The sequence below is a fragment of the Sus scrofa genome, chromosome 14 (assembly GCF_000003025.6).
Source record: "Sus scrofa isolate TJ Tabasco breed Duroc chromosome 14, Sscrofa11.1, whole genome shotgun sequence".
Taxonomy (NCBI): domain Eukaryota; kingdom Metazoa; phylum Chordata; class Mammalia; order Artiodactyla; family Suidae; genus Sus; species Sus scrofa.
In genome coordinates, this window is record NC_010456.5 from 73636598 (window position 1) to 73664424 (window position 27827).

The 27827-nt window shown below is 51.1% G+C and overlaps 1 protein-coding gene and 1 pseudogene across 1 annotated transcript in view; both read left to right on the forward strand.

The window, feature by feature from the left end:
* ADAMTS14 (ADAM metallopeptidase with thrombospondin type 1 motif 14) overlaps nt 1–20660 on the forward strand; it is a 92100-nt gene extending 71440 nt beyond the window's left edge. Inside the window, 9 exon segments of the mRNA XM_013990433.2 lie at nt 877–957; nt 5907–6070; nt 7537–7705; nt 8152–8284; nt 10678–10885; nt 14062–14191; nt 14312–14422; nt 16474–16665; nt 16668–20660. Of these exon segments, the coding sequence (XP_013845887.2) occupies nt 877–957; nt 5907–6070; nt 7537–7705; nt 8152–8284; nt 10678–10885; nt 14062–14191; nt 14312–14422; nt 16474–16665; nt 16668–16963 (1484 nt within the window). The 3' untranslated portion in view covers nt 16964–20660.
* Nucleotides 18755–22868, forward strand: LOC100526189 (annotated as a pseudogene).

Here is a 27827-nt window from a genome sequence, read left to right on the forward strand (position 1 = left end):
TGGTAGCTCTGAGAAAGGTTAGTCTTTAGGCCTTAGACTGAGAGGACCATGGGACCCCCATGCTGGATCTTCATGGCCTATTTCTTTTAAATCCCTGCAGTGGCTCAAAGTGTAGGAGGAAGGGGGGTGGGTAGGGAAAGTCAGGAGAAAAGAAGGTCAAGAAAGCGGGAAATAGGGAGTTCCTGCTGTTACGAACCCAACTAATATCCATGAGGTTGCATGTTCGATCCTTGGCCTCGCTCAGTGGGTTAAAGATCTGGCATTGCCGTGAGCTGTGGTGTAGGTCACAGATGTGGCTCGGATCTGGCGTTGCTATGGCTGTGGTGTAGACTGGCGGCTTCAGCTCCGATATGACCCCTACCCTGGAAACTTCCATATGCTGTGGGTGTGGCCCCAAGAAGACATAAAAAGAAAAAAGAAAAGAAAGCAGGAAATAGAAGTTGTTGCTGTGGCACAGTGGGTTAAGAATCCAACTGCAGTGGCTTGGGTCACTGTGAAGGTGAAGTTTCACTCCCTGGCCCAGAGCAGTGGATTAAAGGATCTGATGTAGGTCACTGCAGCTCAGATTGAATCCCTGGCCCAGGAACTTCCATATGTTGCAGGTGTGGCCATAAAATTTGTTTTAAAAAGAAAAAGTAAGTGGGAAATAATAGCAACTAACACACACACAGAGCCCTGTGGTGTTTATAGAGCATTTTAAATGGTACAAACTCTGATCCTCTCAGTACTTTGTAGAGAAAGGCCATCCCTATTTTACAGATAAAGAGACTGAGGTTCCTGGGTACCTATGAGGGAGAGGTGGTGATGGGGGATGCTGGGCAGTGGGGCCACCAGCTCAGGGTGCTCATGGTTTTTCTGGATTCTCCTCTGTGGCAGGAGCTCTCAAGCTGGTGCAGATCCCAGCAGGTGCCAGGCACATCCAGATCGAGGAGCTGGAGAAGGTTCCCCACCACATTGGTGAGTGTGCCAGGGTGCTCAGTGAGGGGCAGCCTGCCCTCGGGTGTGGGGGACCTGGGAGGCAGAGACAGGATTTGAATGCAGGAGACAGTTCACAAATTTGAATAATAGGAGAGAACCCTTTTTTATTGATTGATTTTTACTTATGTTGAAATGGCAAGCTGATTCATGGTTCAAATTTCAGAAGCTATGAAAGGGGATCCAGTGAAGCACTCCCTCCACCCCACACACACACCTCCAGCCCCCAGGAGCAGTTTCCTTCCCAGGGGCAACCACTGTTAATATCTTGTCCACCTAGGTACCTTTTAAAGGTAAACTGTTTTCAGAGAATGCGTTAGTTCATGTTTGCTGTCTGACATACCACCCCCAGACTTAGCCTTTTCACATAACAAGTGTCTGTTAGTTCACGGCTCTGTGGGCCATCAGTCTGGGCTGGGCTCAGCTAGGTGCCTCTTGTTCCCATCTGCCTGGCTCACTCGTGCAAATACAGTCAGCTCGTGGGTCTCTGGGGACCTGCTTAGTACTGGCTGTCAGCTGGGGTCATGGGAAAGACAGGGTCCTGTCCCCAGCTGGAAGTTCCCAGGGATCGAATTGGAGCTCCAGCTGCTGGCCTATGCCACAGCCACAGCCACAGTAGCAGGCGATCCAAGCTGCATCAGCAACCCACACTACAGCTCATGGTAACGCTTGATCCTTAACCCACTGAGCGAGGCTAGGGATTGAGCCTGCATCCTCATGGTTCCTAGTCGGATTTATTAACCATTGTGCTATGGAGGAACTCCCTCAAAACAGAGTCTTGATGGGAAATGTGGTAGATTGCAGCACAGAGAGGTGAACCCACAGGAATAGGAGGAAACCCCAGCCATTTTTGTGGTTGGCCACATGGACCCTCCAGTCATTGTTTTTATAATGATGCTTGTAGCGTCTCTAAGTCAGCTGCCTACCCTTTATAGCATAGCAGTTGTACAGCTAGAAATCTAAGATGTGAAGTTCCCGTCGTGGCACAGTGGTTAATGAACCCGACTAGGAACCATGAGGTTGTGGGTTCGATCCCTGGCCTTACTCAGTGGGTTAACGATCCGGCGTTGCTGTAAGCTGTGGTGTAGGTTGCAGATGCATCTCAGATCCCACGTTGCTGTGGCTCTGGCATAGGCTGGCAGCTACAGTTCCGATTAGAACTAGCCTGGGAACCTCCATATGCCACAGGAGCAGCCCTAGAAAAAGGAAAAAAGACCAAAAAAAAAGCTAAGATGTGAAAAATTAGAGCCCCCAAATCAATCAACAAAATTCTTTTTTAACATGTAGTGAGATATTTGAATTTGTATGGTATTGAGCATATCTTAGATATTCATATTTATCTTTTTCTTATATAAATATTTTGTCCCTGTTTCTACTAGGTTGTTTTGCTTCTTTTATTGACTTCTACAAAATAGTAAGGTTTTTGGGTATGTTGGAAATATTATTTCCAAACTGTCATTTTTCTTCTAATGGGTCTGTGTGTGTGTGTATATAACACCATTGTGTCAAGTTCCTGTTGTGGCTCAATGGAAATGAACCTGACTAGTATCCATGAGGACGAAGGTTCCATCCCTGGCCTTGCTCAGTGGGTTAAGTATCTGGTGTTGCCATGAGCTGTGGTGTAGGCTGGCAGCTGCAGCTGATTTACCCCTAGCCTGAGAACCTCCATGTGCCATGGGTGTGGCCCTAAAAAGGCTGAAAACAAAAAAACCCCACAATTGTGTCAGCCTTTTCCTTTGTGAACTTTGGCTGTCATGCCTAGGTTAAATGCTTCCAAATCAATGTCCTAAAAATGATTCCTTGTATTATTTCTCAGTAATCTTTTGGGGTGCATGCATGGCAGGAATAAGGTTCTCAGGCCAGGTATCAACCCATGCCACAGCAGCAACAATGCAGAATACTTAACCTGCTGAGCCACACAGGAACTCTAGGTTCTCAGTATTTTTATAGTTCCTTCAAAATGTATAAGTAATTTTTTCATAATATTATTTATTAGAGCCCATCCTTTCCCAGTGATTTGAATTGCTGTCAATTAACAAAATTCAAATTAAGAACATAAATGTAATGGAGATTTTTGTGTGTTTGTTGCTTTGTACTGTTTTTGCTGAAACTAAATTGGCTGTCAAAAAATGGACATGTCCATGGAGTTCCCATCGTGGCGCAGTGGTTAATGAATCTGACTAGGAACCATGAGCTTGTGGGTTCGATCCCTGGCCTTGCTCAGTGAGTTAGGATCCTGCGTTGCTGTGGCTGTGGTGTAGGCTGGCGGCTACAGCTGATTAGACCCCTAACCTGGGAACCTCCATATGCCGCGGGTGCGGCCCTAGAAAAGGCAAAAAAATAAATAAATAAATAAAAGGAATAGGCAAATCCATGGAGACAGAAAGTAGCTTAATGGTTGTCGAGGGCTGGTGGGAGGGGATATGGTGAGTGCAAATGGGTCTCAGATTTCTTTGGGGGCTGATGAAAGTGTTCTGAAGTTAGATAATGGTGATGATTGCATAATCACTGAATTGCACACTTTAAAAGGTGGCACTGTATGGTATATGAATTATATGTCAATTAAAAACACACAGGCATGGCTTGGATCAAGTTCCTGGTGAGCAGATGGGCAGAAGGCTGCCGCCCACACGCTGGGCAGTGGCCGGTTCTCTGGTACTTGTACATGTTCAGATCCTTTACAGAGGGCATGTGGGCTGAGATGTCACTGGCACGTCCTAGAGGCCCCTCTTACCTACTATGCCTACCAAGTCACACTGCTTGTCACCGGCTTGTCATAAAAATGAACACAAAACATAACATCGCTGGGCAAGTTCATATATTACTGAAATGCTGACGAGCATTAGATTATTATGAAAACAATACAAAATACTGGAGAACTTGGACTCTCTGGGAAGTACACCTACATTAGCACAGCTAGAAAAATCCCCAGTGCTCTCTGGAGGGCACCTGAGTGCAACCCCAATAGGCACAAGGCACAAGAGGAAACTGAGGCCCCATGTGGGTTGTGGGCGGGCCCTGTGCGCAGCCTCATTCACACCTGGGTTGAGCTGGTCTGGGGCTGGATCTCCCATCTCCCGGCCTCAGGCCCCTGCCAGCCTCACCCATCAGCACCAGGAGTGTGAGCTTGGCACCCCACTGCCCACTTTGCCTGCCTGGCTCTGGGGAACTGAGCTCAGGGGCTGGGAGAGACAGGGGCTCAAGGAGAGAAGGTCATTTACTCCAGAAGAGGGTGGTGCTTACAGACCCTCCTCCTGCTGCACCCTAAGGCTGCCTGGGCCCGCCCCTTCCTGTCCCCCATCTCCAGAAGTCTAGCTCCTGGGGAGCACCCCTTGGAAGCTGCAGATGGGGCCTCCATGGAGGTTGGGGAAGAGACAGCTGGCCCTGGTGACAGGCTCAGGGCGGGCACACTCGCTGTGTTAAAGCTCTCCAGGATCTTGGGTGGGGAGGGAAGCAGAACTGAGACCTATTGTTGGCACAGGGTGTCTGGTGACATGCATGTAAGATCCACAGCAGCCCTGGTATAAATGTACTGTGTGTGTGTGTGTATGTGTGTGTATCTGCCTGACATAGGGTCTGTGCCCTCTGGACAAGTCCAGGACAGGAGGTGGTCTTGGCAATGAAGGCCAAAGCCCTGTCCAAACGTGTTGGGCAATCCTGGAATTTGGGGACATGGACTCTGAAAGGAAGTGAAGGGGAGAGAGCCATGCTGTTAACGTCCCCTGTGTGCGGGGCCTTGAGCCATCACTCTTCATTTGCCATCTCGCTGAAGCCTCATGGCAGCACACAGAGGCTCTTGTTATCCCATTTTGCCTTTAAGGAAACTGAGGAGCCTCTGATCCCCTATCTAGATTAATAACTACCAACCCCAGGATGCGTGTGAGGGTCCCACTGAGGCAGTCAGCAGAGTGACCAGCAGGTCACGTGGCTCTTGCCCTCCTTCCTTAGCTCTTGTGTTACAGTTACACCCGGTGGGGAGAACCCCAGGCTCCGGAACTTTGCCCTCCCACCCTGGTTGGGGGCCCAGGCCCCAGGGTGCAGCCCCTCCTGGATCCCTGATGCTTCCAGGGCGAATAAGGCTGTGACTCTGAGGCCTTTGCTGGGGGGTCTGCAGGTACACACTCCTGCCCACTGGCAACCAGCGCCTTTCAGTGACATACTATGAATTACTCACTGATGGAGGGTTTAAGGGCTAAAAATTCACAGATATTTCTTATACTCCCACTCTGTGCCAGGCCTTGTGCTGGGCCAAGGACACCGAGATGGAGGAGCTACACTGACAGGCTGTGGGAGAGACAGGGTGTCTATAATCACAACATTGCTAAAAGACAGGCACTGTTTTGATGACAGTAAAAGTGCCACCTGCATGCCATGCACTGTCTGGTTCCTTACATATATGAACCCCTTTAATTTTCCCAAGAGCCGCATGGCAGGGTAGGTGGGCATAAGGTACTGTGATTATCCTCATGGGGCAGCAGCCCCATGAGCTAGGTATAATTATCATTCCCATTTTACAGATGGTGAAACTGAGGCAGCACAGGTAGGCTAAATAGCCTTGCCAGACCAATCTGGCTCTAGAGACTGTAGTCTTAGCCTCTATTTTCTGCTATAAAAGTTGTAGGGAGGCCAATCCCTGAGGACCGGACAATCAAAGAAGGCTTCCTGGAGGAGGGGAGAATTGTGCCGAGCCATAAATATGGTTGGAGATGAGTCAGGCAGGAAGATGGGGAGAGGAATGGTCCAGGAATGGAGCCAGGCTGCAGGGAGGGGGGAATGATCCATCCTTCTGGGCAAAGGCTCAGGTGGGAAGGAGCGACAGGTGGGCAGGGAGCCCCGAGGGGCCCACTGGGACGGCCTTGAAGCCCTCGAGGTGTGGCTCATGCTCCTGTGGAGGGGAATAGAAATCTGTGCGACCCTCTTCCCATGGCCAGCGGTGAAGAACCAGGTCACAGGCAGCTTCATCCTCAACCCCAAGGGCAAGGAAGCCACGAGCCGGACCTTCACTGCAATGGGCCTGGAGTGGGAGTACGCGGTGGAGGACGCCAAGGAGAGCCTCAAGACCAGCGGGCCCCTGCCCGAAGCCATTGCCGTCCTGGTGAGTCCCGACCCTGCACAGTGGCTCCTGCCCAGCCACTGCTACCCCAGCCCGGTGCTACAGCTTACTGTCTCTGCTGCCCAGCCAGCACAGGCTGGTGGAAATCCTTCTGTTCTAGTGTCTCCAGGAGCCTGGCCCCCATGCTTCAAGGCTGGCAGGATGACAAGTGAGGAGGGAAAAATAAATGGTTGTCTCACTGTCCCATCAGAGACGCCACACACAGGGAGTCTTTTCTCCCTAATTCGAGGTCTGAAATGGGGCCCAGGAGGAGCTGGAAGGACCTGGCTTGTTTACCGCTCTGGTTCTGCCATCATTCAGTGTCCATGTGCATTATGGCATTACCAGCAGGTGTGTCCAGGAGCAGCTTCCTGTGGCCCGGGGGTGCTGTTTGGCACTACAGCTGCCTGAGAGGGGGATGGGGCCACTGTCCTAGCCGGGGCCCACCTCTGCCCACACCCCTTCTTCTTAGACCATAGACCAGGGGTTGGTAACCCAGGACCCCAGACCAGCAGGGGCTCTGTTGGCCTTGGCTGGTGGCAGGGAGACCTGGGACAGGTTGTGGTGCTACCCTCACTAGTCAGGGAGCTCCTGGAGGGCAGCATGTGAAGCCTGCTGCTGTCGGCCTATTAATTCAAGCCAACATGTGCTTTCTGTTCACCTTATATTTATTGCCCACCCATATACCCATACCAGTTAATTTTCGACCAGGGTGCCAAGACCATTTGATGAGAAAAGAAAAAAAATCTCTTCAACTAATGGTGCTGGGGCAACTGGATATTCACCTGTGAAAGAATGAAGTTGAACCCCTGCCTCACACCATATGCAAAAATCAGCTCAAAAATAGATCAAAGCCTCAAGTAACAAGAAGAGCTAAAACCCTAGAACTCTTGGGGAAAATAGAGGGATACAGCTCATGACCATGACCTTGGATTCATAGATATGATACCAAAAGCATGAACAACAAATGAAAAAAAAAAAAAAAAGAGAGAGAGAGAGAGAAATTGGTCTTCATGGCAATTGAAAGCTCTTATCTATCAAAAGATTTTCAAGAAAGTGAGATCACCTGAATGGAATGGGAGAAAATACTTGCAATCATATATGTGATAAGAATCTCTATTGCAGACCATCTTCTAGAGTCAGGCAGTGCGAATGCGCTGGTGAGCAGGACAGACCAACAGACATGGGTCCTGCCCTTGCTGGAGCTTAGGTCTGTGGAAGGGAGAATCACCAATGGGCACACAGGCTGTTCCCAGGCCTGGAACACAGGAGGTGCTTAGCCTGAGTTTGCTGTGTGGCTACTGGGCTGTAAGGCCTCCCCGGGCCACACTCATGCTGTCCCCCTCCTGGCTTTCACTGGTTCTGCTTCTGACCCCACCTCCTCCCCTTTGACCCCTCCTCCCCGTCCCCCTAGCTGGCTTTGCTTCTCTGCCCTCCCGTCCTGTGCCACCTCCTCCGTCTGCCCTCAGGTGCTCCCCCCAGCCGAGGGCGGCCCCCGCAGCAGCCTGGCCTACAAATACATCATCCATGAGGACCTGCTGCCCCTTATTGGGAGCAACAACGTGCTCCTGGAGGAGACGGACACCTACGAGTGGGCGCTCAAGAGCTGGGCGCCCTGCACCAAGGCCTGCGGAGGAGGTAGTGCCCGCCCGACCACGTGGCCGCCTTGTGGGGGCAGCCAGGGCCTCTTGGAAAGGGAGCAGCAGGGGTCAGGGGCCTCACATTGTCTCCTCTTCACACGTCCCCAGCTTGTGCCTCAGTTTCTCCTCGAAGGTCTCTGGGGGTGTGGCAGCCTGGGCAGGGCCTTGGGGTGGGGCGGGGGGTACGAGCCGTATGAGGCAGGGCCTCTGCCCTGGAAGCTCCCCAGCTGTGCAGAGAGGCAGCACCATATATCGGGGACCTTGAGACAGGCTGGTTGAGAAAGGCTTTTTCAGTAGGTCACTTGGGCCAGAGGAGGTGCAGAGGCTCAGAGGGAGTGTGATTGGCTCCGGGCTCCCCAGAGCTCACCAGTGTCTTTGAGGCTCTGGGCAGGGTGGGGGCGGCTGATGGGACCGAGCCCTTACAGCAGGCTGCCCTCCCTTCAGGCATCCAGTTCACCAAGTATGGCTGCCGGCGCCGGCGAGACCACCACATGGTCCAGCGGCACCTGTGCGACCACAGGAAGAGGCCCAAGCCCATCCGTCGGCGCTGCAACCAGCACCCGTGTGCCCAGCCTGTGTGAGTACTTCACGGGAGGGACCAGGGGGGCTGACCACAGACCCTCCCTCAATCTTGACCTCAGAGTGGGGCTGCAGTTCCTCCAGCACTGGAGCTGGAGACCCATGGCCCCTGCAGTGGGACCCTGAGCTGAGAGCAGCCCACTTGCCTGACTCTGCCCTGCAGCCCACCTGTCCTCCCTGCCCATCCACCCCCTATGGGGTTTCTGGAATCATTTCCACTCCCAAAAGGATGAAGAGGCTCCCTTTGTGCTGACCTCCCAGCATTCTTCTACAGATGGGGAAACTGAAGCCTAATTTGGGGACACAGATTTCCCTTAATGAGCCAGGAATTTCAGTGCTTCCAGGCCCCAGGCCAGGACACTGTCCACCAGCTCCTCTCTGCCCAGACATCTTGAGCTCAGGGCCGCAGACTGGCCTGCCAGCCCCCAGCCTGGTCTAGCTCCTGATGATTGGGATTTCCTGGCCAGAGGACACAGGCTCTCCTGAGCACAAGGTCGTGTTCATGGGTTCTCTGGATGGGGCTTCAGGGAGAGGAAAGAGCTGTGGCTTGTGGAGGATCGAGGTCTGGACTCTAAGCCTGTGGCAGGCTGACCCAGCACCTCCTCAGCCCCAGCAGGCTGCCCCAGTGGCCCCAGGCAGGGCCGAGGGTAGCTGGCCAATAGGAAACCGCAGAGAGCCAAGTCCCTCCTTCTGCCTCCCCAGCTGTCCTCCCAGGATTGTGGAGGTAGAGGTGGATTCCGAGGGCGGATTCCAACTCTCCCTGGCTGACCCACAGCAGCTCTGCTCCCTCAGGCTGGGGGGACCTCAAGGCCAGGGCGGGAGCTGGTGACCAGGGCCAGAGCCTGATGTGGCCTCCCTGTGCCTGGCTCAGACCACAATCCCCAGCCCCCTGGCCCTCCATGCTTCTCTTTTACGTCTCACTTTGCACTGATTCAGGCCACTTTCCCCACAAACATCTGTAGTCACAGAGCCTGTGAGGCTAACTCCGCCATGCCCCCCAGCAGATCACCCCACCCCACTTGTCTCCTCATCTGTAAAATGCCAAATGAAGTTTGGGGGCTTTTTGTTTTATTTTTTTAAAGGAAGAGCTTGGCTGAAAGCCCTGGTTAACTAAATGATGCCTCAGGAAACAGAGGGGAGTGGGAGTTGGGGGCTGCCCCTCCCCCCCTCCCCACCAGAGCAGTTTTGCTTTTGTCCAACTCATCCAGTGGGTTTGAGCAGCTGGAAGTTGCTCATGGTTAAAAGATGCTTAGGAATTCCCATTGTGGCTCAGTGGTTAACGAACCTGACTAGCATCCATGAAGACGTGGGTTCAATCCCTGCCCTCGCTCAGTGGGTTAAGGATCTACTGTTGCCGTGAGGCTGTGGTGTAGGTCGCAGACACGGCTCAGATCCTGAGTTGCTGTGGCTGTGGTGTAGACTGGCAGCTACAGCTCTGATTCGACCCTAGCCTGGGAACCTCCATATGCCCCATGTGTGGCTCTAAAAAAGATGAAAGACAAAAAAATAAAAGATGCTTGGAGACCACCAGCTTAGCTGATCAGCAATGAAGCTCCATCGGCACCAGTGATAGTAATGGTGCCTGCTTTTATGACATGCCTACTGCATGCATGTCATGCACTCTGCCATGTGCGGTACATATACAAGTCCCTTAACTGTCCCAAGAGCCCCACGGAGTAGCTTCTACTCTGCAAGCCCTGATTTTCAGGTTTTGTGCTCTGTTGAATCTCAGTACCTAGGACATGGTAGACACTCAAATATTTATGAAGTATTGAAAAATCCTGCTGTAAAGATGAGGTAACTGAAGCTTCGAGGGGTTGATAGCTTACGCAAGGACGTATAGGGTGCCTGGATTTAAATATGCATTAGAGGAGTTCCCGTCGTGGTGCAGCAGAAACAAATCCGACTAGGAACCATGAGGTTCCGGTTCGATCCCTGGCCTCGCTCAGTGGGTTAAGGATCCAGCGTTGCTGTGAATTGTGGTTCAGGTCATAGACACAGCTCAGATCCCGAGTTGCTGTGGCCCTGGCCTAAGCCGGCGGCTACAGCTCTGATTGGACCCCTAGCCTGGGAACCTCCATATGCCACCGGTGAGGCCCTAAAAAGGCAGAAAAGACAAAAAATAAAAATAAAACATAAAAAAAAATAAATATGCATTAGACCTATTTTTCGGATGAGGAAATGGAAGAGAGAATAAGTGACCTCCCTAAGGTCACACAGCCTGACAGCTGCAGAGTCAAGTGGATGGTTGGCTCACTCCGCAAGCATTCTGAAGCCCAAACCCTCTCTCGGCTCCTGCCTTCGGTGGCTCAGGGGGTGGAAGTGGCCCTGGGAAGAGGTGTCCCCATAGTCCCCCCACCCGGCCCCATCTTTTGCCCTATCTGTCTCCAGGTGGGTGACGGAGGAGTGGGGCACCTGCAGCCGGAGCTGTGGGAAGCTGGGGGTGCAGACCCGGGGCGTGCAGTGCCTGCTGCCCCTCTCCAACGGTACCCACAAGGCCATGCCAGCCAAGGCCTGCCCTGGGGACCGGCCCGAGGCCCGTCGGCCCTGCTTCCGTGTGCCTTGTCCAGTCCAGTGGCGGACAGGAGCCTGGTCCCAGGTGAGTTGTCATCAGAGGATGGGAGGGACTGGCCCAACAGCCACCTCCTCTGGAAAGTCAAGGACGAGGTAGGTCTGGGTCGGGGAGCTGTGGAGAGATCTGGTGCTCCTTGCAGGTGGAGAATTTCTGGCTTAATTTCTCTCCCCACATCTGATCTGATTTTTCTCAAAACCAAGTCCAGCAGCTCCTGTGTATGCTGGGCCATGTTCTGGGCTCAGCCTTTATATTCATTCACTTTCTGCTTTGACCTTCACTCAGAGCTAGGAGACATGGGCTAACAGCCCCGTGTTACAGACGAGCAAACTGAAGTACATTCTTGCATTCAAGAAATATTTACTGAGTGCCAGCTGCATTCCAGGCACACTGTACTAAGAATGTCTGGAACACATCACAACCAGACTGACCTGATTCTTATCCTCGGGGTGCTTATAGTCCCGTGAGGGGGACGTAAGAGACAAGTACAAATGACAGTAGCATTTCCAGCTTGCACTTGGAGCTGAGCAGAAGTAAACAGGGTAACATATCAGGGAGGACCTCTTTGAGGAGGTGACATTTGTGCTGAGACCTGAGGGTGTGAGCCATAGGAAGAGCCTGAGGCAGGGCCAACCTTACCATGTTCCAGAAACTGAAAAGACAGTGGGACTCAAGCTTAATGAGAGGTACAGGGGCTACTGGCTGCCTTTGGAGAGGCAGGCATAAGCCAAATCCTGCAGGGCTTTTTGAGAGGTTAGAGTTATTCTAAGAGCGGTAGGAAGCTTAAAGAAGTTTCAGTTTTAAAGATCACTCTGGCAGCTCTGCAGAAAGTTCATTGTTAGGAGGCCAGGGGAGAAAGGGGGAAACAGTGAGAAGGCTGTGGAATAGCTCAGGGGCCACAGGGAAGTTTTTTCATGTCTTGGGTTTTCTTTTAAAAATTCAGTGAATTTGAACCGTGAGGATATCATGTAGGTAAAATAAGCCAGATGCAAAATGACAACTACTGTATGTTTCCACTTATGTGAGGAACCTAGAAAAGTCAAATTCATAGAGACAGAAAGTAGAAGGGTGGTTGCCAGGGGTGGAGGGTTAGTATTTAATGGGCACAGAGTTGTTCTCATCGTGGCGCAGTGGAAATGAATCTGACTAGAAACCATGAGGTTGTGGGTTCCATCCCTGGCCTCACTCAGTGGGTTAAGAATCGGCGTTACCATGATCTGTGGTGTAGATCGCAGATGGGGCTCGGACCTGACGTGGCTGTGGCTGTGGTGTAGGCCGGCCGCTATAGCTCCGATTGGACCTCTAGCCTGGGAACTTCCATATGCCATGGGTGTGGCTCTAAAAAGACAAAAGGCAAAAAATAAAAAAATTAGTAAATAAAAAAATAATGGGCACAGAGTTTCAGTTTGGGGAGAAAAAACAGTTCTGGAGGTGGATGGTAGCAATGGCTGCACAATAATAGGACTGTATTTAATGCCACTGAACTGGACACTTAAAAATGGTTCCAGTGGTCAATTTTATGATCTATGTATTTTATCATAATTTTTTTTTTTTGTCTTTTTGCCTTTTTCTAGGGTCGCACCTGCAGTATATGGAGGTTCCCAGGCTAGGGGTCGAATCGGAGCTGTAGCCGCCGGCTGACGCCAGAGCCACAGCAACAACGCGGGATCCGAGCTGTGTCTGCAACCTACACCACAGCTCACGGCAATGCTGGATCCCTAACCCACTGAGCGAGGCCAGGGACCAAACCCGCAACCTCATGGTTCCTAGTCGGATTTGTTAACCACTGCGCCACGACGGGAACTCCTATCACAATTTTTAAAATTTCGTTTCATCATGGAGATAAGCACAATGATACTTGTTGGAATAGAAAAATACCAGGAAATAATTATCCATCTGTAGGAAATTGGACCAACAAACACCTCCTCACCCCCCGCGCCATGGTCTGTTCATGTAATAAAACATCATACAGCGAGAAAAATGAATAAGCTTGAACTGTACTTAATATAGATAAACCTCAGAAAACTAGGTGAGAAAAAGCATTGAAGTATGAAGAAAAAGATCATTTCCAATGGGGACTACCATTTACTTAAGTTTTAAAAGGCACGCCACAATATTTGAAAATATGCCAGGATGCTGACTTATTAAAATTGCCGGTGCAGGTATTTGAATAGGTGTTCACGACCAACTTCGTCATATTTTTCTGTGGGCTTGAAGTATTGCATAACACAGACTTAAATAACTAAAAATCCCCACACAAGCCATGCCCATTTTAGCTTCTTCTCCAAAATATATAGCTTTATCTGTTTGAATATACAACAGAAAGATTGCTGGGCCACAAAGGGCCCCTTCCATAAAACAGAGGTGACACCTAGTGGAAGAGAGTTGTCCCCGTAAGGCTGGCCAAGCACTCAGGAGCTCTTGTTGGTAATTATTCCTCCTGGGAAGATGAGCCATTGTTGTCCCATGGTTCTGTGTGGCCTGTGACCCTTGCATCTCCCTGGGTTGTCGCCCACCCCAGTATGAGCAGTAGACCTCGGCACGTTCTGCCCATCCATGGTCAGTGCCTACAAAACCCAGTGACCTGGGCACGTGGGCAGCTTTGCTCTCCCCAAAGCCCACCCCTGTTTGTCAGAGTATGGAAGGCCAGGGTGTGGGAGCCACACCTGTCCCTCGTGGGGGAGAGGACACTTTTGAGCATGCCTCTGCAAGCCGAACGTCACCAGGTCAGTGACTGTCAAAGCTAAAGGGTTGCACGGTGACCTGGCCATCCTGCTCTCTCAGTTTAGCAGGTGTCGCAATCTGGGTGCCCACCTCTCATTAACAAGGTATCATCAAGGTTATGGATCTGCTCCAGGTCCCTCGGGCTGGTGGATGGTAAGAGGGAGCTCGGCAAATACATAAAATATTTCGTCCCACAGGCTCTCTGCAGATGGTGGGAAGGTTCAAGGGGTTCTAAGATCAGGGCAATGGCTATTCCCCACCAGGCACGAGGGAATTTGACAATTGCTGTGCTGTCCTGGAGAGCTGTTTGGAGCAGTCCTTGCATGTCCCTCTGGTCAGGCAGAGACGTGGCACCCTCCTCTGTGCCCTTTCCATCCAGGGCACTAGCTGGGCTTTGAGCTCACTGCCTCTTCCTCTGTCTCTCCCCCTACCCCTTGCTGGCCGCTGTGCCTGGCCTGGCCCTGGCCTTCCCACGGCAGTGCTCTGTCACCTGCGGAGAGGGCATCCAGCAGCGGCAGGTGGTATGCCGGACCAGCGCCAACAGCCTGGGGCAGTGTGAGGGGGACAAGCCGGACACCGTCCAGGTCTGCAGCCTGCCTGCCTGCGAAGGTGAGTAGGATAGGATGGGGGTCCGGCCCAGCTCCTCTGGCTTAGACCTGAGACCCAGCCTGGCTTGCTTCCTGGTCCCCTAGAAATCCCAAATACTAGAGCTGCTTCTCTCCCTCACAGGACAGCTCCAGAACTCCACAGTGAGGGCTGACGACCCAGAACTCGTGACCCCAGAGGAGCAATGGGTGCCACCATCTGAGCCCCTAGATCCCATTAACAGGATATCATCAAGTAAGTGTATCTCTGGACCCCACCCCGTCCCCAACCCAACCTTCAGCGTTCATGGCATCACCAGCATGGGCCACGCGGTGGAACAGACCCAGCTTCCAGCCCGTCCATGTGACCTCGGCCTCCTGGAGCTTGGGATCCCTCAGCCGTGAGGTGGGGATGATGCTTGTATTGGTTTATGATTCCTTGTCTATGGTTCCAAAATATCGAAGGCTGCGAGTGCTTCCCTAAATTTGGTGCAAACGTGTTGGGCAGCAAAATCTGCCCAGAACTCACAAGAGATGAGTTTTTCTTTTGCTCCAGAACCATTGCCATTTGGTTACAAGGTGACCTCCCAGTCTACACTGGGGACATTATATACTATGCAGACACTGACTATCTAACTTCAAAAGTTCTGAATTATTAATCTCATCTGGTTCCAAGATTTTTGGGTAAGCCATTGTAGTTCTGAGCTGTCTTTAGAGGGCCACCAGTTAGATGAGAATATTTATGCACTCCTGCCTAGTTGTCAGCGAACAACAACAAAATTGTAGCAGTGATTTCTCTGCCTCACTTGACCCCCTCATCTTTCCATCTATTCACCCATCCATCCATCCATCCATTAGTAAATATTAACTGAGCACCTGCTATATGCCAGGCTCTGTGTTCCGTGCTTCCTCCCTATGTTCCTTCTTTCTTTCCCTTCCTCACCTTCCCAAGGACCAGGTCTGACCAGGTGAGTAGCAGACCCTAATTCCTAGTTAGAGGACCCATTTGTTGTGTGACCTTGTACAAATCCCTGAACCTCCCAGAGCTCACCTGTAAAATAAAAGTGTCTGACTAGATGTCCTTGGAGGGTCTTCTGGCTCCACTCTTGCTGCTGCTCTGCCCCTGTGCTGAGGCTCCTGCTCTTTAAGCGTCAGTTTCCTTTCCTCCTGGGAGCTGAGGGGAGCTTGGACTCTGGTCCTAGAATTCTGGCGCCACCTGGAGGCCACTGCCTTTCCATTTTCTCTCCTCTCCTGCTCAGCTTTTCTTTTCTCTTTTTCTCCCTCTCCCCCACCGACTCCCTCTCCTTCTCCTCCTCCTGCTCTCTTTCCCTAGCAAAAATTAGTAGAAAGCAAAGCTCCTGCCTTCACATTGTCTGGAGAGACCTACCTGAAGTTATCACAGAAATTCAAAAACATTCTTAGATGACATTTGAACAGAACCAGTACAGTGAGCGCCTCCTCTATGCCAGGAACTTTACAAATGCTATCTACAATTATAATATTGTTATTCACTGGTAAATGTCAGCATTATCCCCATTTTACAGGAGAAGGCACTGAGGGTTGGAGAATTTAAGTGACTTACCCAAGGCCTCGCAGAGCCTTGATTGGAACCTATGTCTGCTTGATTCCAAATTTGTTGGCAGAGGGCTTAATGCTCCAAAATGTGTGCTGACTGGTGGCAGGATGTTTAATCTGCATTTGCCTGGCCCTGGCCAGAATGGATACGATTCCTTTGGGTCGACTGGGAGGAGGCAAGCATTCGCATTTCATTTAGAGCAGGGTTCCCAAGCATCGCTGCCCTTGAGAATCACCCAGCATCCCGGCCACACCCAGACTGCCCAGTCTCCCTGGGCGTGGGAAGTGGGCAGCTGCCATTGGTAAAACTCCCAGGTGATTCCAGTTTGCAGCCAAGTCTGATGACTAATGGTGTGGGGCTGTGGTCCTCAGTGTTCCCTGTGTGGAATCGCCTGGGAGGTTTTGTTACAACACAGATCCAGGCCTCACCCCCAGAGCTGCTGATTCAGTAGGTCTGGATGAGGGCTGAGAATTGGCATTTCCAGCAAGCTTCCAGGTGAGGCTGATGCTGCATGTGTGGGGACCCCACTTAGAGAACCACACCCCCGAAGATGTTTGTTCCTCTACCATATATAAGGGCTCTTACTCAGGCCAGTCTCTCCCGTCAGGCAGCCCTGTGATCCCCTCTGGGAAAAAGCTCTCTAGTAAGTCCAGACAGGTGGAGGGCTGAGCGGGAGATGTCACCCAGTGGATGGGTGTCCTCACGCAGCGGTTCTTGTGCTGTGTGTGCAGCGGAGCCCTGCGTGGGGGACAGGTCCATCTTCTGCCAGCCGGAACTGCTCCATCGCTACTGCTCCGTCCCCAGCTACCCCCGGCTGTGCTGTGAGTCCTGTACCAAGACGGCCTCAGACCCTGACGCAAGCCCACCTGGCCTGGTCTCACCGCCACCCTTCTCCACTCCTGGGAGCCCCTTCCCAGGACCCAAGGCCCTCCAGATGCTGCGGAGCCCACTCTGGGGCCAACGGAATCAGACGAACATCAGCATGGCCGACCCACGCAGCTCCCAGGACCTCTGAGCACAAGCTCCCCGGTGACCCAGCGCAGCTTTGCTCTCCAGAAACTGAGCCCTACAGTATTCGGGGGCACTTCCCCTAGCACCCCCCAGGAACTATCTTGGGGCTGGACCGGGGCACCTACACCAGCCTCCGAAAACAAAGGGCAGCTCAGGGAAGACCCCAAGCATCCAGGCACCAGCCTGCCTGCCACCACCCCGGTGACATGAGCCCGGCCTCGCCCATCCCGCCAGTCAAGTTTACACTCTGTGCTGCCCCCAGAGACCCCCCGCTGGAGGACGCACAGTGGGGCAGGGAGGAGCACAGACTGCCTTTTAAATTATTTGTCTTCTTATTGTTCTAGTTGAGGCTGTGACCCTTTTCACTCCATGAAGTGGGTGTGTGAGGAAGAAAAAGATCAGGGAATCCCTAACCGGAAATACCTCAGCAAGCAGCCCAGGTGACTGACTCGGACCTTGGTGGGGTGGGGCTGGGAGGGATGGTGCCCCTGTCTGTCTCTCCTGTCAGCACTGGGGACCAGGTAACACCATGCCCCTCATAGCCACCGGGGGTGCATGTGCTCTTGAGGCTCCAGCTGCAGGGCTGCGGTGGGTGGGAGGCAAGTTCCCCTCAGGCCCAGCCCTTCATCATGGGAGCTCCAGACAGCTCCTCCATCCAAAGCCAAGAAGCAGAGCCCAGCCTGCCTCTGCAGGCTGGAGGGCAGTGTCGGTGGCTACCTCTGCTGCTGCCGATGGCACTTCCTATTACTTTTGTTGCCTCCGGGTTACAGGCAGACCTCCCACCTCACCCCTGCCCATCCAAGAAGGGGGCTCTGGACACTCTGGAGCAGGTGTCCTTATTATCCAGGGGTTTCCCAACTGGTGCTAGACCCCCGGCTGGACCAGGAATGGCAACTCTGGTCATCACTCTGGGGCGTGAAAGGAGCGCAGCCTGGAAGGCGGCTGTGGGCACAGAGGAGGTTTGCGTTTTCAGGCTCTGCCCCGTCAATCACGGCCCTCTACCAAGGGCCACCCCTGCTGGAGTTGGGGGTCTTCTCCTCCCACCTGGCTCAAGCTGGGCCAGAGGCTTGGGGTGCTGGGGTAGGGTTCGGGGGTGACCAGTCTCTTAAGGCTGTGGACCAGAGTCCACTCATGGCAAGTGCTCCAGAGCAGGCCCTGAGCCTCTGCCCCATGCAGGGGTGGGGAGGAGACACAGGCCAGCAGTGCTGTGGCTTCAGCCACCCCCACATGACTTTCAAGGGCAGGTACCTTCCCTAGACCCCCTGGTTCTCAGGAAGCTGCCTGGTTCCCGGGATCTCTCCCAGGGGTCCTCACTCCGAGTCCTGCAGGGGGTCCCCAGATGCCTTAGCAGGCCATAGAGGTGCTTACCAGTTCATCCATCAGGCCATTCTGAGCCAGGCGAGAGGAATGGAAGCAGTGGGCCCTGGCCTGCAATGCCCTGGAGAATGGGGGCCCTAGGGGGCTCCCCAGGTGCCCTCTCCACCCCTGCTGCCCCCCGCCCTAGGATGTTCGGGCACACACTGAACCATTCCTGTGCCACCTGGCCGGCCTATGTTAAGTGCCTTTGCGATCCAGATCTTTACACTTTTATGTATTTATTAACATTGTCCTTGGTGTTCTGTTTTGGACCCCAGAATGTTGTGCCGCATTTTTCTTTTTCTCTCTGTTTTAGAGGAAAGGGACAGCGAAGCCAGAGCTCTATGTGCTGAGCTGGTAAGATGATTGGGGTTGGGGGTGGACCAGGAGGGCCTGGAGCCACAAGAAGCCTTGGCTCTCAGCCTCCCCCACTCCCACACCAGCCCCACTCTTCGAGCATCAGCTCAGGGCGGAGAGGCAAGAATGGGGCTGGGGGCCTGGGGGCTCACTTAGGCTCCTCTGCCAAGTGCTGGGTGGCCTTGGGCAAGTCACCATCCAGAATTTGGTCTAAGGGTGGAAGCCCCTGGGAGGCAGTTTGGGGTCTGCATAGGGAAGGGTGTTCTAGTATGAGCAGAGCTGTTCAACATGCAGGGTGTGGCTTCCTTGGAAGGCGGTGAGTGCTTGTTCCCTGGAAAAATCTATGGAGGACACGGATGCCGGAAAGGAGGCGGAGGGAATATGATGCATGTTATTGCGCAGGAGGGCTGACGTGAAAGGTGCCAGGTGACTTAAAACCACCAATCCACGCCTCACCCCTTGCCCATGTCAGACATCACTAATCCATTACCATACTCTTTCAATGAGTGTATCATAGGCCCCTCCGTGACATTTTTGGGACCCAAGACAAGGGCACAGAGACCCCCTCCAGGACCCCACGTACTTGCGTGTGTCTAGCCTTCAAGTCCAAGCTCCGTATACATCTCCATGCAAATAGCTTTCCCATGGAAACTACCCTTTCTACTCACATGGGTCTAGGGGTGCATACTTGTCACACATTAGGGGGGCTGACCTAGGGAGATGCTAGCACAAGCCCTAGAATTGCACTCTGGACTGTTTGGGCAGGGGCTTCTGTGGGCCAGGGTACCCAGAGTGTAGCCTGCAAGGCTGGGGGGAGAGGGAGATCATGGGCCTCCGAGTGCAGTGTAGTCCTTACCGTGGTGGGTCGTATGGTCAGAGTGGGGGCCTCTAAGAGCCCCAGCGCCCTGTTTCTAACAGCAGTCCTGGCACATTTCATGGGAACATGTGAAGGCTTCCCCCAATCTTGCCCACAGCAGACATGGCCAATCCATCCCTGCATTCTCCCCCTGAGAGTCCTTCACCTAGTACTCCAGGAACTGACCTCGATCAGCTGCCATCATCAGGACAAGGAGCAGCAGCGTTAGGATCAGGAATTAAAAATCCTACACCATTGGAACCTTTGTTCAGTCAACACTGGCAGAAGCTTAACATCTCAAAGCAGCACTGCAGCGCTCCAGCTGAGGCAGGGGGACCAAGCAGCCAGACCCAAGGAACCTCCCTGAGCTCTAGGGCCCTGCAGAGTCCAGTGTGGGGGTGAGACAGTGCTATGGAGCCTTTGGGCTTTAAGCGTCTGAGGGCCCCTGAGCCCTTCTGCTCATCTGAAAAGTGTTGGTGAAAGCATTTGCCTTGCCCACCTGTGAAAACAGGGTGGCCAGAAATCACAAGGCACAATGGTGATAAATGAGAGTATCTCCCAGCGGTGACATTGGTCATTGGGTTAGTTCCGCTGTCTCTGTGGCCCTTCCACCCCTGTGGGGACTGTTGGCCTTGAAAACCCAGGCCACAGCCCTGAGTTACCAATACCTCACTTAGGATGTAGGAAACTACAAGAGAATATAAGTCCTACGGTAACAATAAGAAAAAGCCAATAATCTACTGAGTCAAACTTCTTTTAGCCCATCGGGGACTGAGGTTGCGAAGCAAGCAAACTAAATTGCAGAGGGTGACAGGTCCCTCCAAGAAGAAAGAGGGCACACATGCTCTTCCTCCTTTGGTGGAGCATGGGACAAGGTGTCCTACAGAGAGGCAGAAAATACAACTGAAATCGTAAAAATTATTATTATTATTTTTTTTGGCTGCACCCACCACACACACCAAAAATTTCCCAAGCCAGTGGCAAAGCTGGATCCTTAACTTGCTGCACCACAGGAGAACTCCTGAAATTGTAGCACATTTTTAAAGGTTGGTGTGGGACTTTGGAGTTGTGGGCAGCCCCATGCACAAGGGCAGTCATCGCCTACTCACCAGCTCTCGTCCATGGGCCTCCACTGGACACACATGGGAAAGAGCTGGGGCAGGACAGCAGACCCTTGAGAGCATCCCTTGGGGCTCTGACCAAGTTTGAGAGGGCAAATTAAGGAAGCAGGGCCTATTTACAGTGTATCAGGCACAAAATACTTGCACATGGAAAACTAGAAAGCCTTGCTGAGAGAAATGTAAGAGTTTCTAATTAAAGATGGACTGTGTTTATGAATCAAAAGCCTCAATACTATTAAGAAATCAAATTCTCCACATGATGACCTGTAAATTTAATGCTATTCCACTCAGAATTCCGGCAGAGGGTTGTCGTTGTTGGTTTTTTTTTTTTTTTTTTTTGCATTGGCAAGCTTTCTCACTCACCACTGCTGCCTGTCTCGCTGCCTGCACGCCATGCTTCTGGCCCCGCAGAAATGTTTTGACCATCCTCAGTCCTTTACAAGATTAGGCCAGTATCCAAGGCACTGGCTCCTCATCTCACTCGGGCTTACACCAAAAATATGAAATTTGGTGCAGATGCCTGAGTCTTAATGCTTCAAGGTATAGACCTTTTAGCCCAGGCTGTAGCTATTACTATGGGGCTGAAGGGAAGGACAGTGATTATTGAACAGAGCTGGGGGAGTCCCAGAGAGACAAAGGATGGTGTGACTGTTGCCAAATCTATTGACTTAAAAAGACAAATATAAAAATACTGGTGCTAAACTTGTTTAAGATGTTACCAGTGACACAAATGGGAGTGGCACCATACTGCTATTCTGTTCTATTGCCAAGGAAAGATTTGGGAAGATTGGCAAAGGCGCCAATCCAGTGGAAATCAGGAAAGGTGCGGGATTAGCTGGTGATGCTGTAATTGCTGAACTGAAGAAGTCTAAACCTGTGACAGCCCCTGAAGAAATCGCACAGGTTGCTACAATTTCTGCAAATGGGGACAAAGAAATTGGCACCATCATTTCTGAAGCAGTGAAAATGGTGGTGTTATCACAGTAAAGGATGGAAAAACACTGAATGATTAATTAGGAATTATCGAAGGCATGAAATTTGATAGAAGTTATATTTCTTCAGACTTTATTAATATATCAAAAGTTCAGAAACGTGATTCCCAAGATGCCTGTGTTCTATTGTGGGAAAAAAAAATTGCTAGTGTCTGGTCCATTGTTACCGAAGTTCACTGTAAGCCCTTGGTCCTAATTGTTAAAGATGTGGATGGAGAAGCTCCAAGGACACTTGTTTTGAATAGGCTGAAAGTTGGTCTTAGCAGTCAAAGCTTCGGGTTTTGAGGAGTTCCCATATGGTGCAGCAGGTTAAGGATCCAGCATTGCCATAGCTGTGGCTCAGGCTGCAACTGTGGCCCAGGTTTGATCCCTGGTCTCGGGAATTCCCCATACCATGGGCTTGGGGAAGCTTCAGGTTTTGGCGACAATAGGAGGAACCAGCTAAAGACCTGGCTATTGCTATTGGTGGTGCAGTATTTGGAGAAGGACTTAAATCTTGAAGCTTTAAATCCTCATGACTTAGGAAAAGTCAGAGAGGTCATTGTGACCAGCGATGATGCTATGCTCTTAAAAGGAAAATGTGACAGGGCTCAAATTGAAAAGCACATTCAAGAAATCATGGAGCAGTTAGATATCCCAACTAGTGAATGCGGAAAGGAAAAACTGAACGACCCTCTGGTAAAACTCTCAGATGGTGTATAGCTTTGCTGAAGGTTCGTGGGACAGGTGGTATTGAAGTGGATGAAAAGAAAGAATTGCACAAGAAGGTTACTCGAGATGCTGTTGAAGAAGGCATTGTTCTGGGAGGGGCTATGCTCTGCTTTGGCGAATTCCAGCTTTGGATTCAATAACTCGGGCCACTGAAGATCAAAATGTTGGTATAGAAATTATTTTTAAAAGCACTCAAATTCCTGCAGCGACCATTGCTAAGAGTGCAGGTGGTGAAGGATCACTGAAAGTTGAGAACGTTTTGCAAAGTCCTTCAGAAGTGGGTTACGATGCTCTGCTTGGAGGTGCTGTGAATATGGTGGAAAAAGGAATCACTGATCCAACTAAGGGTGTAAGAACTGTGTTACTGGAGGCTTCTGGAGTGGCCTCTCTGTTAACTACAGTGGAGGTAGTGTCACAGAAATTCTCAAAGAAGAGAAGGATCCTGGAATGGGTGGAATGGGAGGCGGTGTGGGGGGTGGCATGTTCTAATTCCCAGAACGGTGCTCTACCGCCGTTGACGAACCGTGAGAGGAAGCCAAGGCCGTGTTCCTCACTCATAACTTCGAGAGAGGTCCACTGAAGGAGGTGACTGGGGAAAAGTCTGGCTGACGTTTAAGAAAATCACTTGTAGGAGTTCCCGTCGTGGCACGGTGGTTAACGAATCCGAACTAGGAACCACGATGTTGCGGGTTCGGTCCCTGCCCTTTCTCTGTGGGTTAAGGATCCGGCGTTGCCGTGAGCCGTGGTGTAGGTTGCAGTCTCGGCTCAGATCCCACGTTGCTGTGGCTCTGGTGTAGGCTGGCGGCTACAGCTCCGATTCGACCCCTAGCCTGGAACCTCCATATGCCACGGGAGCGGCTCAAGAAATAGCAAAAAGACCAAAAAAAAAAAAAAAAAAGAAAATCACTTGTAGCCATCAGTTACTAGTTTCAGGTGACAACATCAGAAGATTTACTGCTGTCATCGTCTCTGCCTGTAGATAATGTTTTTGGTATTTTTGAATAAAGACATTTGCACATTCCTGATAAATAAGTACAGGAGCCATGTACCAATGTACTGCTTTCAACTTAAATCTCTGAGGCCTTTTTACTACTCTTCTGTTAAAACCAGGATTTCAATACTTGCCATCACCAGATGAGAAGTTAAGAAAGCGCCTTTCTGTGGAGAGGAAGAATAAATAACTGTACGGAGTAGAGAAATATCTCATTATGTGACAACCTTTGTGTGACAAAAATTATGTAAAATTTAAAAAGTGACATTGGCAAATTGATTATAAACTTTTTGTGCAAATAAAGAGGATTTAGAATAGCCAAAACAATTATGAAAAAGAGCAAAATGGGATGACTTACACCAGTTGATTTTAGATTTACTGCGAAGCTACAGTAGTCCAGACGGTATGGTATTGGGATAAGAAAAGATGCATAGAACAATGGAACAGAATCGAACATCCAGAGATAGACCCACACAACCATGGTCCGTTCTCAACAAGGTACCCAGGTGATTCAATCAGCATAGGATAGTCTTTTCAATAAAATGGTGCTGGGAAAATTATGGTCCATATGGGGAAAAAATAAACCTCAACTTCCACCTCATATCATAGGCAAAAATTGACTCAGAAAAAAATGGATAATCAACTTAAAGGTAAGTGCTAAACCCATTAAACTTAAAAAAATCCTTGTGGCCTTGGGTTAGGCAAAGATGGCACTAAATGCTCAAGCCATAGAAGAAAAGATTTGACAAATTGGACTTGGCCAAAAATAAAAACTTCCACTCTTCCAAAGACAGTGGTAAGGAGTTTCCTAGTGGCCTAACAGTTGGGGACTTGATGTTGTCACTGCTGTGGTGTGGGTTTGATCCCTGGCCCAGGAACTCCCACATGCCACGGGTGCACCTCTCCCCTCAAAAAGTGGTAGGAAAATGAAAAGATAACAACAACAACAAAAAAAAAAAACAACCCACAAACTGGGAAAAGATCTTTTCACATCATAATCAGATATTAGACTTGTAATAAAATACATAAAGTATTCTCAAACAAGTCAATAAAAAATGGGCAAGAAAGTTGTACACTTTATTGAAGCTATACAATGACAAATAGGTACAGGAAAAGATGCTCAATATCAGTAGTCATTAGGGAAAGGCCAATTAAACCTGCAAAGAGATCCTATGTCACACCCACTAGAACAGCTATAATTAATGTGATTGACCACATCAAGGGTCGGGAGGATGCTGGACAACTAGAGCCTTCATACATTTGGGTGGGAATGCAAAGTGGTACAGCCACTTAGGAAAGCATCTGAACTGTTTGTTATAAAGTTGAACATACACTTACCTACAGATCAGCAGCGGCTGCCCTGTGTATTCACATGAGGGAAATGAAAACATTTACCCACAAAACAACCTATAGGCAAATATCCACAGGAACTATCTTCAAAAGAGCCCTCAACTGGAAACAACACAAATACGTGCCAAATGGTGAATGGATAAATACACGGTGGTGTATCCATCGGACAGAATGTTAGCAATGAAAAGGCATGAAACGCTCAGGCTTATGGGCAGCATCAGCGCGCACAGATCTGCATGTTGTTCTGCTGGGTGAAAGAGCCGGGCCCAGAAGACAACACACCGGGCGAGTCCCTTAGTAGGAGATCTTGGAAAAGAGAAAACGTGAGGACAGAAAACAAATCATAGTTGCCAGGGCCGGGGGTGGGATCGGGGGTTAGCTGGGAGTGGTTGTGAGGGAACTGGTAGAGGGATGGAGGTGCTGTGTCTTGATTGTGGTGGTGATTACACACTTTGGTCACATACATTTTAAAGTGAATTTTCTTATATGCAAAGTATATCTCAGGAGATATATATATATATATGTACACGCACACACATATATACATATACACAATTTTTTTTTTTTTTTTTTTTTTTTTTTTTTTTGCCATTTCTTGGGCTGCTCCCACAGCATATGGAGGTTCCCAGGCTAGGGGTCAAATCGGAGTTGTAGCCGCCGGCCTACGCCACAGCCACAGCAACGCAGGATCCAAGCCGCGTCTGCGACCTACACCACAGCTCACGGCAACACCGGATCCCTAACCCACTGAGCAAGGCCAGGGATCGAACCTGAAACCTCATGGTTCCTAGTCAGATTCGTTAACCACTGCGCCACAACAGGAACTCCCATATACACATAATTTTAATCACATAATCAAGGTAATGGGAGACGTCTGTCACCCAGTGTCTCAACACGCTGCACCGTTTTTCTGGGGAAAACATCTTCCCCCACTTGGACAGGGATTCTTTTGATTCCCAGCACCACCATTTGCCACCTGGGTGGAATCGGGGAAGTTATTTAACCTCTCTGAGCCTCAGACTCTCATCTGTAGAATTGCTGATCACTCCCTGAGGTGCTGAGAGCTGTGTCTCTGCGTACATACCTCAGCTGCAGGCTGCTGGAGCAGCGGCATGATCCATATTTGTATCTTTCTGCCTTCACCCCCTGCCTCCCAGAGGCCTCTGGGAGTCCTGGCTGCATGATGCTGAAAGGAACTTGTAAGGACAGCCAGAGGCATCCAGGCCAAGCTCTCCTCTCCTAAGCCAAGGATCTGTTCCTGATGCCAGGGCTCCCTGGGCAGGGGGACCACCCGGGGCTGGCAGTGCCTCACCCTCCCCAGAGCAATGGGGGCAAGAGGGCGCCTGCCCAAGCTCAGCGTCCTGGGACAAGCTCAGGGAGGCAGGAGGGAGGCCGGGCCCCACACCAGCTCTGGCCCTGTGTGCAGCCTGCCCAGCCACGACCTCCTTCCCAGCCTCAGCTCCCCATTTGCAAAATGGGAAGAATATGGAACAACTCACAAGATTGACTCAGAGCAAAGGAGACAGTGTCTGTGAAAGTGCTTAGCAAATGAGGGGTTATTATTGTTTCTCAAAATCTAATGATGAATAACATTAAAGAGACCAACAGGGGAGTTGGGGAAGGGGGCTGGGGGCTGAGGGCTGGTCCAGTTCTACCTCACAGGGCCCTGCTAAAAGCCATTTGGGGGCTTCCATTGCACTTAAGGAGAAGACGAAAACCCTTCCCATGGCTGCCAAGGCCCTGCTGGTCATCCTCAGGGGATGCTCCGACCTCTGCTTCAGAGAACTTGGTGCACTTGTGACTTGATCTCAGTGGTGACTGAATAAGGCCTGTCTCCCCCCATAACCATGAGCTCCATGAAGGTAGGACTTGCTCTCCATAAATGCAGCATTTGGAATTCTCTGGTGGCCTAGCAGTTAAGGACTCAGCATTGTCTCTGTTGTGGCTTGGGTCACTGCTGTGGGATGGGTTTGATCCCGGGCTTGGGAACTTCTGCATGCCACATGCATGGCCAAAAAAAGAAAAAGTTGGCGTTCCTGTTGTGGTGCAGCGGAAACGATTCCAGCTAGTATCCATGAGGATGCAGGTTTGATCCCTGGCCTCATTCAGTGGGTCAGGGATCTGGCGTTGCTGTGAGCTGTGGTGTAGATTGCAGGCGCGGCTCGGATCTGGCATGGCTGTGGCTGTGGTGTAGGCCAGCAGCTGCAGCTTCGATTCGACCCCCAGCTTGGGAACCTCCATATGCTGCAGGTGTGGCCCTAAAAAGAAAAAAAAAAAAAAAAAAAAGGAAAAAGTTAAAAAAAAATAAATGCAACATTTGCAGGATAAACAGGCCTACACAGAGGTGGTGGGTTCTCTGCCTCCTGTCAAGGTCCTAGAGGGCTCCCTAGATTCTCCGTGGGGACTGGTCCCTGGTAACCAAGAAGCCAGGGAAGAGGGTGGGGACCCACTGGGTCTTACAGCTGGAAGCAGTGTCCCCTTGGAGGAGCCCGTCACTGTAGGATCAATAACAGGCCTTAGCTACTTAGGCCTTTAGTGCAGAGAAGATGAGCAGCAGGAGAATGTGTAGAAATGTCTGATCCCCTTATGCAAATGGGAGACTGAGGCCCAGAGAGACAGCAAATGACTACTCCCAAACCAGTGGTGGCAGGGGACAGGTCAGGAGTCAAGATTTGCCGATGGTTATGCAGTTCCTGGCAGGTCTCAGGTCTCCTCTCAGGCCCGTGGCTTCCCACCCTCTGTCCCACCTAAGCTCCAGGTGTTATCCATGCAGGTGGGAGGAGCATAGGCCCTGGTGAGGGGGATGATGGGGGCGTGGCCTCGGAGCCTTGAGGGGAAAAGAGCAGAGACCAGACCGCCTGGGTTCCAGCTCCGACTCATCACCCTCTGTGTGATTTTTTGGCAAGTTATTTAACCTCTCTGAGCCTCAGTTGCTTCATCTACAAAATGGGAAGGATAATAATAACCCGTTTCACTGGGTTAGTGTGAGGCGTAAATGGTTTATTTCTGCATGTATCCCATACCTACTTTTGATACCTGCAAAGCCCTTAGGACAGTGTGTGCACATGGTCAGCTGCCATTACCATCCTCATTCCTCCCTCCCCCAGCCCTTCCCACAGCCTCCCACCAGGAGAGTGTTGATGGGGGTCCCACGCAGCAGATGCAGCGGATCTGGGGATGGCCAAGAATATCTCCAGCAGGCTGTCCCGCTCTGGGCTGCTGAAGTCCAGGAACATGGCCAGGGAGACTCTGAGCAGAGGTGGCTGTGTCCCCAAGAAGCCATGGCAGTGGACTTGGGCAAGTTCACAGTGTCGGGGCTGAGAGGGAAGAAGGAAGGCAT